This window comes from Dendrobium catenatum, unplaced genomic scaffold (genome assembly GCF_001605985.2).
Source record: "Dendrobium catenatum unplaced genomic scaffold, ASM160598v2 original_scaffold_101648, whole genome shotgun sequence".
In the NCBI taxonomy this organism is placed as follows: domain Eukaryota; kingdom Viridiplantae; phylum Streptophyta; class Magnoliopsida; order Asparagales; family Orchidaceae; genus Dendrobium; species Dendrobium catenatum.
The window spans coordinates 275,955-295,452 of NW_021420086.1; the positions used below are offsets into that span (position 1 = coordinate 275,955).

Consider the following 19,498-nt stretch of genomic DNA (forward strand, 5'->3'; position numbering starts at 1 on the left):
TCTCAAAATAAAGCGTCCGTTTCGGTAGAAATTATTACGGTTGCACACTCACAGTCCACAAATAGCTCGAACTTTTAGTTGGTTCGGTTGATCGGATGCAAGAAACATTCGGTCTAGTCTAAATACTGTTTAAATCGAGCAGTATATAAGGTATTTTGACTAGGACCGGATGTTCCTCTGCATCCGGTCGGAGGACGTAATAACGTGATACTTAGGTTTTATTTTGGATAATTTTTTATTATTTTTAAATGAAATTTTAGAATAAAAATTTTAATTTTTATTCTAAATTTTTATTTTCATATGTAATAATAAAGTTGTCCAAAGGAAGCATTAATTGAAGATGTTAATTTGAAGACCGTGAATATTCAAATTAATTTTCATTTTTAATTTTTATCTTATCAGCCCGATCGATCTGGCTCAGAGATTCAGCATCTCATTCAAATTTAGGTTTTAGGATTTGCGCTTCATATATCATCAAAAAATTATCTTGATCGGGCACGAATCTAGAGGAAAAATCAAATTGAAAACTTACAAAATTAAATTTAGGATCATCTGAACTCCGATTTCCGCAAACTTATAGTAGAACTTAACGCCTTGAAAATATGAACCCAACGACACCAAATTCGACTCAATCCGAGCCCAAGTGGGTCCAAATCAAAGACTCTAAGCACATTTAGAAAGTTCAAACCATAAATTAAGCGATCAAATGATTTCCAAACCTAACATACTTATAGTCGAATCCAACTACTCAATGAGACAAATCCAACAAGCACAAAATCCATTGAATTTTGACATAATTAATTCACTCAAATATTTTATAAACGGTCTATGATTAAAGGAGTCAATATCAGCTATCCATTCAATCCAATCCCACCATACCCTTGATCTCCCTCATATTTAATGGTCATGTCACTCCTCAAAAATTAAAAATAAATCCATCATTAGCGTTGACCTTGATTTTGCCAACCCCTTGGACCAAGGGGTTGACTTGGTCAATTTGACCAGGCTAGACCCCAAGACTCTTTCTAGTGGGTTTAGGGAGTCAAGCCAAGTCTGCTGAGCCCAAACCCAGGTTCTGGGAACCTGGTTGATCCAAATTGACCCTGATTCCCTTCTACTTGATTTTTTTAATCTACTTAAAGCCTTCTTGGCTCAATCCCTCACCTCCACTAGACTCAGAGGGGCATACCAACTTTGTTGAGCTCAGACATGAGTCCTGTGTCAACTTTGTTGAGCCCAGGTCGACCCATTTAGCTTGTTTGAGTCCAATCTGATTTTAAATCCATTCAAACCTTTCCTTGGCTCAAACCCCACCTAACTTGGACCTATTTGGCCAAGTCAACGATTGACTTGGTCAAACCAAGTCATAATAGGTCAAAATGACCTATTTAAACCTATTAAGAGCCTATTTAATGCTTTAATTGATTCCCATTGATTCTAAATTCAAAATCACGGCTAAATCCCTTGGTTTCCCTCCTATTCAGCTTGAGATCTAATCATACTCGCATATCTAAGGGTTATGGCATTTAAATAGTGAAAATTAGGTTGTTTAGGGGATCTTTTTGTGCTCTTTCTCTCTCTAGACCTCCTCAGCCTGAGATCTTTGAGGTGAGAGCTCCCACGACTTCCCTCCATTGTTTCCAACTCAAACACGACCGTTCTAAGTCGCTGGCGGCGAGAAATCCGACGAATCAAGGCCAAAGCGTTCCAAGATGATTTCATGTCGATCCATCGCGTTTCGAAATGCTATTTCTTCTACAACTAGGAGCGTGGACAGCCTACAAGTGCAACATGCCTACATACGGGTCAAACCGTCTAAAAACGGAGGTGAAATCCCTAAACCTAAGTTAGGGCACTTAGATCTAATTAGCTTTTCATACAGTGCGTTTTAAAATTCAACATCACCTCCCCACCGATGCTCTTCATACATAGATGTTGTGTTTAAAATTTTATTTGATTTCGTTTAGTAAATTGCGAGAACGGGATGATTTTCCATTCTAGGATTTCGGTTTCCGTCCGTGTGAACTGTGCATATTCTAGGATGTTGATCCTCTGATCAAAGGCCCAGATCGCGAAGCTTGATTTGAATTTCTGACCGCAGATCTGATCCCATGGTTCGCTCTTCTGTCCGACGCGATCTTGGTCGACATTTAATCCCGACAACAGAGGATTGAGCTGACATGAGACCGCGCTGACGTGGTTAATGAAACCTTGTCTGCGGTCTCTTCATGCTGCAATGATTGCAGGAGCTCAGACATGAGTCCTGTGTCAACTTTGTTGAGCCCAGGTCGACCCATTTAGCCTGTTTGAGTCCAATCTGATTTTAAATCCATTCAAACCTTTCCTTGGCTCAAACCCCACCTAACTTGGACCTATTTGGCCAAGTCAACCATTGACTTGGTCAAACCAAGTCATAATAGGTCAAAATGACCTATTTAAACCTATTAAGAGCCTATTTAATGCTTTAATTGATTCCCATTGATTCTAAATTCAAAATCACGGCTAAATCCCTTGGTTTCCCTCCTATTCAGCTTGAGATCTAATCATACTCGCATATCTAAGGGTTATGGCATTTAAATAGTGAAAATTAGGTTGTTTAGGGGATCTTTTTGTGCTCTTTCTCTCTCTAGACCTCCTCAGCCTGAGATCTTTGAGGTGAGAGCTCCCACGACTTCCCTCCATTGTTTCCAACTCAAACACGACCGTTCTAAGTCGCTGGCGGCGAGAAATCCGACGAATCAAGGCCAAAGCGTTCCAAGATGATTTCATGTCGATCCATCGCGTTTCGAAATGCTATTTCTTCTACAACTAGGAGCGTGGACAGCCTACAAGTGCAACATGCCTACATACGGGTCAAACCGTCTAAAAACGGAGGTGAAATCCCTAAACCTAAGTTAGGGCACTTAGATCTAATTAGCTTTTCATACAGTGCGTTTTAAAATTCGACATCACCTCCCCACCGATGCTCTTCATACATAGATGTTGTGTTTAAAATTTTATTTGATTTCGTTTAGTAAATTGCGAGAACGGGATGATTTTCCATTCTAGGATTTCGGTTTCCGTCCGTGTGAACTGTGCATATTCTAGGATGTTGATCCTCTGATCAAAGGCCCAGATCGCGAAGCTTGATTTGAATTTCTGACCGCAGATCTGATCCCATGGTTCGCTCTTCTGTCCGACGCGATCTTGGTCGACATTTAATCCCGACAACGGAGGATTGAGCTGACATAAGACCGCGCTGACGTGGTTAATGAAACCTTGTATGCGGTCTCTTCATGCTGCAATGATTGCAGGAGCTCAGACATGAGTCCTGTGTCAACTTTGTTGAGCCCAGGTCGACCCATTTAGCCTGTTTGAGTCCAATCTGATTTTAAATCCATTCAAACCTTTCCTTGGCTCAAACCCCACCTAACTTGGACCTATTTGGCCAAGTCAACCATTGACTTGGTCAAACCAAGTCATAATAGGTCAAAATGACCTATTTAAACCTATTAAGAGCCTATTTAATGCTTTAATTGATTCCCATTGATTCTAAATTCAAAATCACGGCTAAATCCCTTGGTTTCCCTCCTATTCAGCTTGAGATCTAATCATACTCGCATATCTAAGGGTTATGGCATTTAAATAGTGAAAATTAGGTTGTTTAGGGGATCTTTTTGTGCTCTTTCTCTCTCTAGACCTCCTCAGCCTGAGATCTTTGAGGTGAGAGCTCCCACGACTTCCCTCCATTGTTTCCAACTCAAACACGACCGTTCTAAGTCGCTGGCGGCGAGAAATCCGACGAATCAAGGCCAAAGCGTTCCAAGATGATTTCATGTCGATCCATCGCGTTTCGAAATGCTATTTCTTCTACAACTAGGAGCGTGGACAGCCTACAAGTGCAACATGCCTACATACGGGTCAAACCGTCTAAAAACGGAGGTGAAATCCCTAAACCTAAGTTAGGGCACTTAGATCTAATTAGCTTTTCATACAGTGCGTTTTAAAATTCGACATCACCTCCCCACCGATGCTCTTCATACATAGATGTTGTGTTTAAAATTTTATTTGATTTCGTTTAGTAAATTGCGAGAACGGGATGATTTTCCATTCTAGGATTTCGGTTTCCGTCCGTGTGAACTGTGCATATTCTAGGATGTTGATCCTCTGATCAAAGGCCCAGATCGCGAAGCTTGATTTGAATTTCTGACCGCAGATCTGATCCCGTGGTTCGCTCTTCTGTCCGACGCGATCTTGGTCGACATTTAATCCCGACAACGGAGGATTGAGCTGACATAAGACCGCGCTGACGTGGTTAATGAAACCTTGTATGCGGTCTCTTCATGCTGCAATGATTGCAGGAGCTCAGACATGAGTCCTGTGTCAACTTTGTTGAGCCCAGGTCGACCCATTTAGCCTGTTTGAGTCCAATCTGATTTTAAATCCATTCAAACCTTTCCTTGGCTCAAACCCCACCTAACTTGGACCTATTTGGCCAAGTCAACCATTGACTTGGTCAAACCAAGTCATAATAGGTCAAAATGACCTATTTAAACCTATTAAGAGCCTATTTAATGCTTTAATTGATTCCCATTGATTCTAAATTCAAAATCACGGCTAAATCCCTTGGTTTCCCTCCTATTCAGCTTGAGATCTAATCATACTCGCATATCTAAGGGTTATGGCATTTAAATAGTGAAAATTAGGTTGTTTAGGGGATCTTTTTGTGCTCTTTCTCTCTCTAGACCTCCTCAGCCTGAGATCTTTGAGGTGAGAGCTCCCACGACTTCCCTCCATTGTTTCCAACTCAAACACGACCGTTCTAAGTCGCTGGCGGCGAGAAATCCGACGAATCAAGGCCAAAGCGTTCCAAGATGATTTCATGTCGATCCATCGCGTTTCGAAATGCTATTTCTTCTACAACTAGGAGCGTGGACAGCCTACAAGTGCAACATGCCTACATACGGGTCAAACCGTCTAAAAACGGAGGTGAAATCCCTAAACCTAAGTTAGGGCACTTAGATCTAATTAGCTTTTCATACAGTGCGTTTTAAAATTCGACATCACCTCCCCACCGATGCTCTTCATACATAGATGTTGTGTTTAAAATTTTATTTGATTTCGTTTAGTAAATTGCGAGAACGGGATGATTTTCCATTCTAGGATTTCGGTTTCCGTCCGTGTGAACTGTGCATATTCTAGGATGTTGATCCTCTGATCAAAGGCCCAGATCGCGAAGCTTGATTTGAATTTCTGACCGCAGATCTGATCCCATGGTTCGCTCTTCTGTCCGACGCGATCTTGGTCGACATTTAATCCCGACAACGGAGGATTGAGCTGACATAAGACCGCGCTGACGTGGTTAATGAAACCTTGTATGCGGTCTCTTCATGCTGCAATGATTGCAGGAGCTCAGACATGAGTCCTGTGTCAACTTTGTTGAGCCCAGGTCGACCCATTTAGCCTGTTTGAGTCCAATCTGATTTTAAATCCATTCAAACCTTTCCTTGGCTCAAACCCCACCTAACTTGGACCTATTTGGCCAAGTCAACCATTGACTTGGTCAAACCAAGTCATAATAGGTCAAAATGACCTATTTAAACCTATTAAGAGCCTATTTAATGCTTTAATTGATTCCCATTGATTCTAAATTCAAAATCACGGTTTCCGAGACGCTCAGTTTGACTGTAAGCTCGCTGAAATCGGAGTTCATATGCTCCCAAAATTAAATTTTGAAGTTTCCGAACTGATTTTGCCTCGAGATTCGTGCCCAATCAAGATAATTTTGTGATGACGTATCAAGTATAATTAGTAAGATATTATTTACTTATATTCTGATATGGCATGGATCTCAAGACACGTTTGAATTTGAAACATCTAAAATTAGATCATCAAAGCTTCGATTTCAACAAATATATAGTTGAATTAAATGTCTCGACAAAACAAACCTAACAACACTAAGAGTGGTCCAATATGAGATTGAATGAGCCCAAATCAATTGTCTGAAGTGTAGTTAAAAATTTCAGGACATTAATTGGATAACCAAATGATCTCCAAATTTAGCAAGCATATAATCAAATTGAGCTGGTCAAAGAAAACGAATCCAACGAGTCTATGCTCACTTCATTCAAACATCATTAAGGCACATTAATGCTAAATAAGCAATTTATTATCATCTATGTTGGATCTTCGAAACCTAACCTCGATCTACTATTGAACCTCCGTAACTTGACTACAATCCTCGTAGCTCCACCCTCTAAATACAATCATCTAACCACCATTGCCCTCATATGGTCATCCAACAATCGTCGCCAAAGTACAATCCTCTAAAATTTCGCCCGACTATAATATCTTGACCACCATTATCTTACTATAATATCCTTATTACCATCGTCTAACAACGATCCACCAACCACCGTCACTTAACTATGGTCATTAGACAAGCATGATCCAACTACAATCACCCAACTACTATCACCCAACTACAACCCTGTAATGACCATCACTAAACTATAACCCACTAATCATTAATGTCGCCTAGCTAGCTTCACTAATTCCGACTAACTTCGCCACTTGCATCACTAATAATGCATGTCATTATTCATAAAGTCAGTGCATGCCATCAACACCACCTACTACGGTAAGCACTAAGATTTATACTAGTTATTTAAAAAAAAAAAACCCTATATTACATGTCTTTTCCAACTTCCACCATTCGATTATAAAGGTCGTTATATTTATAAGATTTAGCATCACATCTTTAAAGCGCGAGAAAAAAATATTATTTATAATACATCATAAAACTTATGAAATCATTTCATCAGGTGGGGCTTGCACCATAACTTTTTTGATTTTTTGTTTGTAAAAAAATTAATATTTTTATAACATTAATAATATATATGAATATTCTGATATATAACAATATAATTACAATTTGACCAGAAATAAGTTGATGCCAGCTACTCATCTCTGCTTCTCTGCACTGCAAGCTTGTGTACCTCTCAACATATCACGTCATCGTCTATATTCGTTGAACAACAATATCATCTACGTTAATTGACTGCATTTGATTTCTCTCTACGTGCATGGATCTCTGCCATTTCACAGCTGGCTTTGGCTAGCTGGCTTCTTCATCCTCATTCAATTCGCTTTCCCCACCAACTTTTTCTCTTCTTTTGCACAGTGACTCTGAACTTTCTCGCTTCATATAAATTTATCCCTTCGAATTTTTCTGGCTTTCACAAGTCAGAACCGACTATTTCATAATTTGCAGAGAAAAAATGAGCAGTCAGTAATAATGACGAAATTTGTTTTGCAGTACACCATGTGGTAAGAAACGAAACTCAGAAATCTGAATCAGTTGTGGTTTAGGAAGAACGATTTATGGCTCTATGTTCTCACAAAAAGCTTAGATGGAAAAGGCCAGGGGGAGGTGGAAGGAGCGGCCATGATTTATTGATCATTTACTGCATTGGTTCATGCAGCTTATTTATGAAGATGTGTACGTACGCTGATCCACTCACAGTGCATTATTGTACTCAAGATCTTAAGTTTCATAATAAAATAAACGGGGATTTATATACATGGCACTTATATTATGATATTATATATCTAATATCTAAAATTTTAATATCTTATGTCTACAATTTATAGATTAAGATTTTATTTGGGATGTCTTTTTATTGTTTTTTAAAGCAGTTTTATAGTATAAAAAATTTAATTTTTAAATTGAAAACCTATTTTAAAAAGTAATTAAAAAATCCTCCCAAACTAGCTAAGCCTAAATATGACTGCAATGCATGAAATATTAAAGTTTTTAGGATGACAGAAATAAAATATAGGAGTAATATATTTGATATTAAAGTTGTCTATGAGTGGTAGACATGAAATATTAAAATTTTGAGTATTATATATGTAAATAATATGAAATAAAATATTATGTATGTAAATCCCCCTAAAATAAATGGTTAAAGATCATCCTTCGTTTTTTATTAATTTGGGGTTAAAAAATATACAATTAATAACTGAAAATAAGTTTTTCTTTCTTTTAATCTCACCACATTAAACTTCTAATCTAATAATTGCTAATAATTAGTGTTGTATATGTGATAGTTGTTGTAGGCTTCTCCTTCACAAACGAATAATCCCCAAGAGAGTGCTTTAACTTGGTACCTATTTTCTTTAAAGGCTTAATGATATCATAAAATTTCTTTTTTTTTTTTAGGAACAGGAAGTATCGGCCTTCGGCCACTAATCTCCCCGGTCGACCTAGCGGACTACCCACACCAATTCGCCCGGGCCAACACTTAAGGCTTTCGTGGCCGCCCATGGGAATCGAACCCGAGACCCAGGCTTTGCCAAGGAGGTTCTTTCCCACACGAGCTAAGCCACGGTGGGTATATCATAAAATTTCAATAGATAGGAAATTGTAATAAGATAGGTGGGTTAGTAGTTACAACACTAGTTTACTGATTTATTAGGCACAAGTTCTTTAGTTGAAATATGGGTTATTTATTCTTATTACAATTTTGTAATTATTTATTAGGCACAAGTTCTTTAGTTGAAATACCAGTTTACTGATTTAGGATTTGCAATAAGCACAATTCCAATTTATTACGATAACACTAGTGTCATTTACATTTCAAAAACTCATATTCAACATTATAGAACCAAACATATAGACATAAGGTATCATTTATTGGATCATGGTCACAATGGATTCTTCTCAGTTTGCTAGCATTTCCGTTCCTTTCTTTAGGTTGTTTAAGTGGGTTATCAACTGGTGGTTGTTTGTTTATACCTTAATAGTTATTGTGCCTTTTAATACTACCATATGAAAGTTCATTAGGGATGTTAAGCCCTTAAGAACTATCCCGAGGCTAACCAAGAGGGGGGGGGGGGGAGGAGGATTGCTTTTTTATTCATTTCTTGCCAAATGCTCCCGCCAAGTGTGTGAATGTATATATATAATTGATATATCATCAAAAAATTATCTTGATCAAGCACGAATCTTGATACAAATTTAAGTTGGAAACTTCCAAAATTAAAATTGGGACCATCCGAACTCCGATTTCAGCAAACTTACAGTCAAACTGAGCGTCTCAAAAATACAAACCCAACGACACCAAAATCAACTCAATCCGAGCCCAAACGGGGCTAAATCAAGGGTTAGAAATGTTGTTGGAAGGTTTGAACCGCAATTTGGATTATCAAACGGTTTCCAAACATAACGAGATTATAGTCGAATCGATCGGCTCGACGAGACAAATCCAACGAGCCTAAGATCATTGAATTCTGACACCAATAAGACGTTCAAATGTCCATCAAACGGTCTATGATCAAGGGATTCAATATCGGCCGTCCATCCAACCACTCCCTATTTACCCTTGATCATTTCTTGCTAGGTAAAATTCAATAAATATTATAGTTGAAATATCCAAGATAATAAGTAAAAAAAAAATACAAATAATTGTATGATAAAAATTCAAAAAATCCAAAAAATATAATAAAATTAATTTTAGAGAGAATCAAACATTTCAAATTAAAATATTTAAAACTAGAGATAGGATAATAGTCACATACCTAGATATGAACAATTTTTGTAAAAGTGGCAAAATAATTCGGAGACTAAAAATCGGCTTTTTCTCTTTCTCTACGTGTGGCTGTAATTCAAATAGGAATTTATATTTTTCCATTTTCAATTATTTTTAGAAATTCGGATTGTTACATAAAAATACATAAAATTCTTACAGTATGTAAATCCCCCTAACTTATATTAATTTTATTATGTTTTTTTATTTATATGCTCACCATTAAAAAAATCTATTGTGATTGGTGGATTAATCAATAGAATGATTATAATGCTATTACAAAGATGTACTTGAATAATATAATTGAATCTTTATATATGCACGATAAAATAAATGTATATTAAGTAATAATAATATAACAATTTATTTATTCTTCAAGAAAGAATCAAATATATATCAAAATTAAATTTGATATACCATTGTTGCATTGCCTTTTGATCATCAATGAATGCAATTACTTTCATATATTAAGATTACTTTTAATTATATGATGTGTGATTAAGTCTAATGCATTAAATTACTTAATACTCCTTCACATAAGAATTTTATGAATTTGTAATCACTTCCTCTCATATGAGAGCATTTCAATATTATCAAATATCATATATTAAGAACTCTCTTAATCATGCGGACACATCATAGAAGTCACCTACTCTTAAATCTTGATCATTCTAAAAATAGAAATAAATCACATTAATCATCAGAATAAAATCATATAGGAAGATCAATAATATAATATTTTTTCATCAATTTATTTATTAACTATTCAATATAAAGCTAAATCTAAAGTCTTGAATGCCTTAACATTAATTAAAAATTACTGGGATTTACATACGCACCATATAATTCTTATCTATTTAATTATGTGGCATCATATTTTTATATTTATTTACTAATACTTTAGTGTATCAATCATATCAAAATATGTGTAAAAAAATGTTTATTTCATTCTTAAAAAAATAATATTGGTGATAATTTTATGTAATTTAAAATTTTTAGAATTATATAAATAAATATAAAAATTCTAATATTTGATATATAAATATATTAAAATTATATATATTATGTATATAAATCCCACTAAAACTAAATTTCCAAGAGCTTGACATGTAAAATTAGGGTTGCCAAAACTTGTAAATAGATTGGTTTCAGGTTCAACCTTTTGATGTAATGATTCAAATTTCATTAAGAAACTGTGCATGCAGTAGGGGTGTCAATTTCGGGTCACGGGTCGGGTTCGGGTCAAACCCGAAACTGACCCGGCGCTATTCGGGTCAACCCGAACCCGACCTGTTTATGCAAACTAGTCAGTTTTTTGGACCCGAACCCGACCCGCTTCGGGTCCGGATCAATCCGACCCGCTTCGGGTCCGGGTCAATCCGACCCGACCAAAATGACCCGGGTCGGACAAAAAAAACTACTAGTTTTCGGGTCCAAATCGGGTCAAACTCTGCTTTTCGGGTCAAAACAGGTCAAAATCGGGTCAATCTCGGGTTCCCGTGTCAGGAACGAGTTTTTGGGTCAAAACGAGCCATTTTCGGATCAATTTCGGGTCAACATGTCAACCCGAACTCGACCCGTTTCGGGTTCGGGTCAACCCAAACCCGAAATTTTCGGGTCAGGTCCAATATTAACACCCCTAGCATGCAGTTTAGCGTGCTCATTTGGGAGAAATTTTGGGATGAGTGACCTTTTGGAAAGTTACATCAATAGAAAAGAAAAATCATTAGGCCCTTAGACCAAAGCGGACAATATATTGATAGTTAAGAATTTGTGATGTTATAAATAATATCATAGCAATACACCAGTTGGAAGATGGAAACTAAGTGTCATACAAGATAAATTGTTATGCCATAAGAGCCACCTCTTGAACCCTGTATTAGACAAAATGCTATGTGGTGAGAGTCGCCACTTGAACTTGTAGGGTCACCTCTGGAATCCTATCTATCTGGTTGATGATTTTGGGATAAATATACTGACGAGGATGTTAGTTATTTAAGTGAGGGTGATTATGAAATCCCGTAAGTAAAAGAACCTAAACTCTTAAACATAGAGGTGCATTTTGGTGTAATTGTTAAAATTTTATTAAGAAATTTCACAATTAAGCGTGCTCATTTTGAAGAAATCCTGATATGTGTGACCTCTTGGGAAGTTACATTAATATGACAAAACTGTGAGGCCCTTAGGCCAAAATCGAATAATATCTCGACAATTAAAAGTTTGAGATCATGTTACACAATATGCTACCTTGTGTCCTTGCCACCCATATTAAAAACATCATCATGCCAATATGTAGTACATACTTGAATGCCTTTCTTTCACAATTAATATATTCACTATAGTTAAAGGTATATGCTACCAATCTTATGGTACTGGAGCTGTAATATATGTTCATTTGGTACATTTGCTCTTCTATATATATATATTTTTTTCTTTTTGTTTATCTATACATTTGCTCTACATTTCCTCTAGCATATTTATTTCAATTGTTCACTTGCAAAAATTCTGCTTTAATAATTCACACATACAATCAATTATGTATGCAAAATAATACACCTTAATCTATCCAATCTTACCTGACTCATAATTAATTACTACAACTTTAATAATAATTAAATTTTTCATATAACCATTGCTCTGATATCAAGTTTGTCACACCATAAAATTTAATTAAAAAGAATTATTTCTTTTTTCTTTAATAATAACAACTAAAGCCATCAAAATTTCCTTTAAAAATGAAATACAATTGAAAGTAACTTTTATTGATAAAAAAATCAATATACATATGTAATACTTATGAGTCATATAATTACAATAATTATTCTTTCCACTTATGAGTATAAAATAATAACTAAAAAAAAAGTAAAACCTAAGTTATCCTATAACTAATTAGTCTCATACTCATTATTCTCTTTCATGACCTAAAATTATTAAACTAAATATAATGAGTTAAAAAAATTAGCATGGCATTACATTACCATCTTACAATTGAACTCAAAATAATATGCAAATAATAATTCAGTTCATAATATTATTAGTCAATATGATCATAAATTTGTGAAGAAATAATAAAATGTATACTACATGATAAAATATGTGAATTGGTAAATCAATACAGTACAAAGACAAAAAAAGTAGTGCAATACCAAAAATAATAAAATCTATAAACCAGTAAATCCAGTACAAATGTAATTCATACGAAATGGTAGTGCACTAGTGTTATCCAATCAATAAAAAAAATCATATAAATCAATAAAATTGAAACATCTATGAAGACTGTCAGATTCTATAACAAGGCAATACTATTAAATCAGTATACATATGATCTTCAGCCATTTTATATATGTATCAAATCAATATCTTATATGTGATATAAAATTAGTTAGCTTCTATCTAACATCATTAAATAGCTAGTCTTTACTTATTTTAGTATTTATATTATCAAAAGTAATAGCAACTAAATATTAATCAATCACATATCCCTATTTATTCGCAATGCTTATATTGACAATATACTTGTATTAAAATACAAAAAATAATATTATGTGTGAATAATGTAAAGTGTAATAATTACTATTTTAAATGGTGAAATTTTAAAATCAACCATTCAAAATGTCCAGAATAATCAATACTATAACATATAAAAAGTTACATAGTATAAGTTAACTAAATCTATGAAAAATGCAATTCAAATCACATTTAGAGGAATCCAACGGTGAAATCAAAATCTTTGATAGTGAAAATATGAGAGAAGTCATCTACAATGATATAATCAATTTTTATAAAAGCGATGAAATGAATCGATGGTAAAAAAAACCAAGCTTTCTCTTTCTTCTCTCCTTATTACTTCCCTTTATCTTCTATCATTCCATGACAAAGCCACAACATGAGGTAAGGATGGGAGGAGTGAGTGAAAAAACTCTTGATTTAATTATATAAAAAAAAGTATATTAATTATGCATGGTGCCGCAGCGATCAAGGAAGCCAACACCGTCATGTTGCATGCTGAATCTAGAATTACTATGCAAAAAAACCTTCGATGTCGCGACGGTAATTTCTAGCACCACTGCACTTTAAAGCACAGTGCTGTAGTACTCAAATTTAGACAAAAATTTAGATTCTCTTTTTAAATTTATTTGAATAATTATCAGGTTGTTACATTATTAATGCTTATATTTTTTGTTACGACTTCTGCCCTTCCAAAGATTGGTTGTCGGTAATGTTGGTGGTTGGTAGTTAGAAGATTTAGGGTAACTAAAGCCATCATTTGCAAAAGTGTCATAGGCATTGAAAGGTGTTGGGTTTCTTTCATGCAAAAATGACTGAAGGACACATTTTCCTTTAATGGTTAGGGTTATGTACTCAAATAATATAGATTAGATAAAAAATTGAACACTGACTCAAGCAAGGGTCAACCTAGCCCATTTTTCTATGAAGGGGTCGAGGGTAAGAGGATTACAACTCTTATTTAGGGGTGTCAATTCGAGTCAACGGGTTGGGTTCGGGTCGAACTCAAAACTAACCCAACGCTATTTGACACGACTGGAATCCTACCCATTTTTGCAAACGAGCCAGAAAATGCAACATGGACCCAACCTATCGGGTTGTCGGGTTGACCCGACCTGATAAGGATTTATGTGATCTAAGCTCCTATCGTTACTTCCGCCTTTTGGTTTCTGATTCAAGCTGGCGACGAAGCAATGACGCATCGGCCGCAACGATGGCAGCAGCAACAACAGCGCCGACGGTAGCGGCAACAACAGCGCCGACGACAACGACATCAACGGTGGCGGGTCGGGCAAAGAGACGGAATAGACGCGGCATGGCGACTGAGTCGCATCAAGAAGAGACGGGACACCATGACGTGACTCGACGAGTCAGGCAACACGGGCAGGGCAGGCAGGCCATTTTCGGGCCATTTTCAAATTTCTGTGCAATCTAACCCAATTCTTGAATCAATCGAATTGATCAACTCGAATCCAGATTTTTTCATGTCGGATTCAGGTTGGATTCAGTAAAAAATTGACTACCCATACTGTCAAAAAAAAAATAGAAGGTCCACCATTAAAAATCATGGACCTCCATCGTTAAACCAAGTCTATATTAACTACAATAAAAAATAGAAGCCATTTGGGATAGAAAGAAGTTCAAGAGTACCTTCGATTTTCACAGTTTCTTCACTGCTTGAAGGAAATTACCCTAAATGGCTCTTCCTGCTGTAATCCGGACAAAAACATTAGTCGCTTGACGTAGCTAACTTGCGTCAGTCTCACATGTTCGCCTACGCCCCTTCTCCTACCTTCTTGCTATATAAAAGCAGACCTAGAGCTCGAACCGTCACTGCAATCGAAGTCTGATATCGAAACCCTAGGAATGGCGGCTGAGACGTCGGCGATAATTCATTCCAGCCACGACATCAACAAGCTTAGCTACGAGATCTTCTCCATTCTGGAGAGCAAGTTTCTATTTGGCTATGACGATCCAAACACTATTGTCGCTGCAACCCTGCCAAAGACCCCAGGGAAGTTTCCGAGGCCCTTAAGCGCCGGCAAAGTCCGTATTCTCTCAATTGACGCCGGCACTGGCGTTTTCGCCGCCGTTGCCCTGGCCCGCCTGGAAGCCTCCCTTGCTAAGCAATGTAGGAATCCCGAGGCCAGAATCGCCGATTTCTTCGACATTGCTGCGGGATCAGGATCCGGTGGAGTCCTCACGGCAATGCTTTTCACCCGCTCCCCAAGCGGCCGTCCACTGTTCTCCGCCGGCGACGCGCTTCGATTCATCATGAAGAACCGACGGAAACTCTCTTCCGCTGGAAGAAAGGGAATTTTCCGTCGATCGGGGGGGATTTTCCGGCGATTGTTTGGGGAATCGACACTTCGGGACACGATCAAGCCAGTGCTGATCCCCTGCTACGACCTAGCGACGGGGTCTCCGTTTGTGTTCTCGCGGGCCGATGCGGTTGAGGCGGACGCATTTGATTTCTCGATTCCCGAAGTGTGTGCGGCGACGTGCTCAGAGAAGGCGAGATTGGTGATACGATCGGTGGAGGGCAGGACGCGGATTGATGCCGTCGGCGGCGGCGTTGTAATGCGGAATCCCACAGCGATGGCGATAACTCATGTGCTGAACAATACGGTTGAGTTTCCCTTCGCCGCCGGTGTTGAAGATCTTCTTGTGGTTTCGCTGGGAAATGGCGCGGAGGATATTGGACCGCCGGCTGCGGCGAAGCTTTTAAAAATTGCCGGGGACGCCGCTGCAGAAATGGTATGGGACCCAATGTCCATAATAAAAATAAAAAAATAAAAAAAATTAAAATATTAAACTTACCTCATCAGCAACTTTTACCTTGAGGTTTATTATTATTTTAATAATTATTTTTTAGCACAAAATTTTTATATTAAATAGCTACTTTAAAAATTAATGAGAAACTATCCTAAACAAAACTTTATCGTTTCACTTGAAAAAGAATGAAACTGATAAGTCTCAGTTGAGACTGCGATCTATGATTGTTTTTAAGATGGGGAATATTTTTCCAAAATTGTTCGATTTCTTAATTAGCATGTAATTATAAATTAATATTATTTTTTAAAAATTTTCTCATTTTTTAAATAAGAAAATAAAATCTTTTGGTTCTTAGAACATATTTTTTTTAGCTATTAATATTACAGACATATCACTTAATTTTAGCTATTTATTTTCTTAATTTTAGCTATTTATATTCTAATATTTAAAATATTAATATTACATATCTGTCATTCATATAACAAATTTGAATGCATAGAAGGAAATATTAAAATTTATAGGATGATATGAATGATAGAAAATATATTATAGGAGTGATATATTTGATATTAAAGTCGTCTATAAGTGATATATTTGTAATATTAATATTTTAAATGTTAGATATATAAATAGTATGAAATAAAATGATATGTATGTAAATTTTTTTTTTTTTTTTATTTACAATCAATCAAATGAGCCCTTACCGGAAAGGGCTGTCTCCTTACAGGTCGATCAAGCAGTGGCAATGGCCTTCCGACAAAGCAGGCTGACGAACTATGTCCGCATTGAGGTGAAGATCACAAAGTGAAATTAAATTAAGCATTCATTGATCAAAATTTATTTATTTTATTTATTCAATAGCATATTAAAAAATAATTTGTTACCAATTATAGGATTTTAAAGCAATTCTTTCGAAATAATTTTATTTTCAAAAGGAAAATTTTAATTACGGAAAAGTTCTCATGCGGGGTATTATGGCAAAGTCAAGAGCTGAATATGGGGGTATTCCAGGCACACCGCCCTGCAAGCGCAGGAAAGTCACCGTCGCCGCCGCCGCCGCCGGTGCCGGCCGTGGAGGAAATGCTGCTAAGCCAGCGGAGCGTCGATTCGGTGCTATTTAGGGGGAGAAAGGTATTGGAGAAGACCAATGGAGATAGATTGGAATGGTTTTGCGGTGAGCTAATCGCGGAGCACGATAGGAGGAAGGGGAGCAGCATACCGACGGTTCTTATCAAGCCAACGTTAATGTCTCGGACGTCGTCAGCGACGAATACCACTACTTCTACAGTGGCGTCAACGTAGCAGTTGGCGGCATCTCTGTGATGTGAAAGGCTGTTAATAATGTGACAATGTATTTTAGCATTTTCTTTGTTGATTTTTAACGCTTTCTGTAGGTTTAAAATTGAAGAAATTATTTTGTGAGGAATCCCGACGAAGAGTTGCATTTAGATGGTGAGTAACTGAGTATCATAGTGTGCATATGCTATATATTTTTATATTTTTGTAGTGTATATACATTATGTATATTCATATATTCAAATGCAACTCTGCATCCATATTCCATATAAAATAATTTCTCTTATAATTGAGAGTGGTCGTTGTTCCTTATTTGGAGAAATTATTATGTGCGGACACTGGACAATTCAGAGACCAATCAGAATGCTTCATGTCATTAGGTACACAATGGTACCGAACACATTATGATTGGTCTTTGGATGTCGTCCGGTATCCACTCAGAATAAATTTTCTTTTATCTGGTTGTGATCCGTATTGTGGTTCTCAAGAATTATGAAGATAGGGTAGAGTTTAATGATCTCTCTCTCCCCCTCCCCCACCTCTCTCTCTCTCTCATTCAGCCTTATATGATTCATTATTTTGAACCAAAAGTTATTTTTTTAGAGACAATTATATATATATAATATTTTAAAATTTTATTTTTTATTTATGTATTATTATTTTTTAAATACTCACATAAATATTAAAATTCACAAAAAAAAAACTGAACACTTTTTTTTTAATATAATTTTTATCAAATTTTCAATGAAAAACAATGTAAATGTTATAGGATGTTACGCACTGTTTGAAAATTTTGCCACTTTTAGTGTGATTAAAAGAAAAATACATAGTACAATGAATACAATGTATTTAGAATGTTTAGAAGTATTTTAGATTAATGTAAGAAATGGAAGTATTTTTATTTAGTTGATAGTAAAATAAATGCAATGCAAAGCATGACAATAGTGGTGGTCGGTAGAGGCATGTAGCAGTCCACAGTAGCAATGGAGGTAGGGGTGCATGGCAATGGTGGAAGGTGATGGCGAGTGGCCATGGTGAGCGGTAGTGAAGAACAATGTAGGCGGCAATGACGAGTGGCGGTGATGGATTGTTGCAGCTGCAACAAACAAGTAGTGGAGGTGGTTGGAGGCTAGCCAGGGGTAGTGGTGTTTGGTGATTGACGACGAGAGCAGAATTAATGTGCAATATATTTTGAAATTTAGTAAAAAATAGATAAATTTGAAATTCATCAAAATTTATTTTAAAGTAAATCAAGTTTCAAAATATTTTGAATTCATAAATTTAAAATAATTTGCAGTTCATTTTTTTATCAGCTTCCAAAAAAAAAAAGCAGCAAAATATTTGGTCACATATTATTGTGAGCAACTTTGGTCTCCATTTGCTACGCATGTCACAAAATGCCTAAAAAAATTCGAATAACTTAAGCATTGTTATAGTTTTTGCGATGGGGGCGAATCGTAAATGATTGATATTTCTGACCGTTTGAATGTATTGCTTTAGGGTTTAAATACTTTTTACGAAACTTCATTTTTCTACAGATTTTCAAAGCTTTTTTTTTGTATGTGCTTATCCGTTAAGAACCTTCGTTCTCTCAATAGATGTTTTTAAAACTATCTTTTACAAAAGGTATGAGGCAACCATATAAGGCCTCAATGAATTTTGAGTTATAAGCATCTGAATTGAAAGTCTGAACATAAGGTAATATAAAGTTTAATGGTATGCACCCTTTCAAATAAAAAAAATAAATTGAAAAGCATGATTGTCAAAAAAATGTTTAATTTGAAATTTATAAAAGAAAAAAATGTAAATTCAAAATACATTGAAAAAAAAAACTCTTTAGTCATCCTCATCTTAACACTCATCATCATCATCATTATGTTCCTCATGTTCTTCTTCGACATCATCCTCCTTCTCAGCGCCTGAATTATCTAATGCATTTTATTGTTGCAAACTCTTTTAGCATAAGCGTTAAATCATCACTCTCATGATTGTTGGTTGTCATTATTATTTTCCTCTAGATCAGTGTGACATTTAAGGTAGGCTGTCAAAATAGGGTAAAAAATCGGGTTCAACTCGAATCCGAAATTGACACGATATTATTCAAATTGACATGAATTCGACCTGTTTATGCAAATATGTTAGTTTTTTGAACCCGAAACCGACCTGCTCCTCCCGTCGTCGTTGTTACTTTCGAGTTTCGATCTTGGGCCGAACTGTCGAAGGGTTAATGCGACGACAAGGCAGCGGCCAAGCGGAGACCACTTGATGCGACGACGAAGCACCGGTCCTGCGAGGGCACTCATGGAAGCAAACGTGTGAGGGCAGCGAACCAGCGATTAGTGACGGAGGCT

General features: G+C 36.3%; 1 protein-coding gene across 1 annotated transcript; it reads left to right on the plus strand.

Moving 5' to 3' along the window:
* Positions 1 to 14,942: 14,942 nt before the first annotated feature.
* LOC110116244 (patatin-like protein 3) lies at positions 14,943 to 17,153 on the plus strand. The gene is made up of 3 exons (XM_020849757.2): positions 14,943 to 15,833; positions 16,579 to 16,641; positions 16,863 to 17,153. Exons 1-3 carry the CDS (start codon positions 14,943 to 14,945, stop codon positions 17,151 to 17,153), a joined length of 1,245 nt encoding a protein of 414 aa, XP_020705416.1.
* Positions 17,154 to 19,498: the final 2,345 nt, after the last annotated feature.

What these genes read in the sequence shown, in the direction of transcription:
- LOC110116244 (XM_020849757.2), top strand. Translation starts at nt 14,943, where the DNA reads ATGGCGGCTGAGACGTCGGCGATAATTCATTCCAGCCACGACATCAAC. An exon ending in GGGACGCCGCTGCAGAAATG is followed by an intron (nt 15,834 to 16,578) that starts GTATGGGACCCA and finishes GTCTCCTTACAG; the next exon opens with GTCGATCAAGCAGTGGCAAT. An exon ending in CGAACTATGTCCGCATTGAG is followed by an intron (nt 16,642 to 16,862) that starts GTGAAGATCACA and finishes GGGGTATTCCAG; the next exon opens with GCACACCGCCCTGCAAGCGC.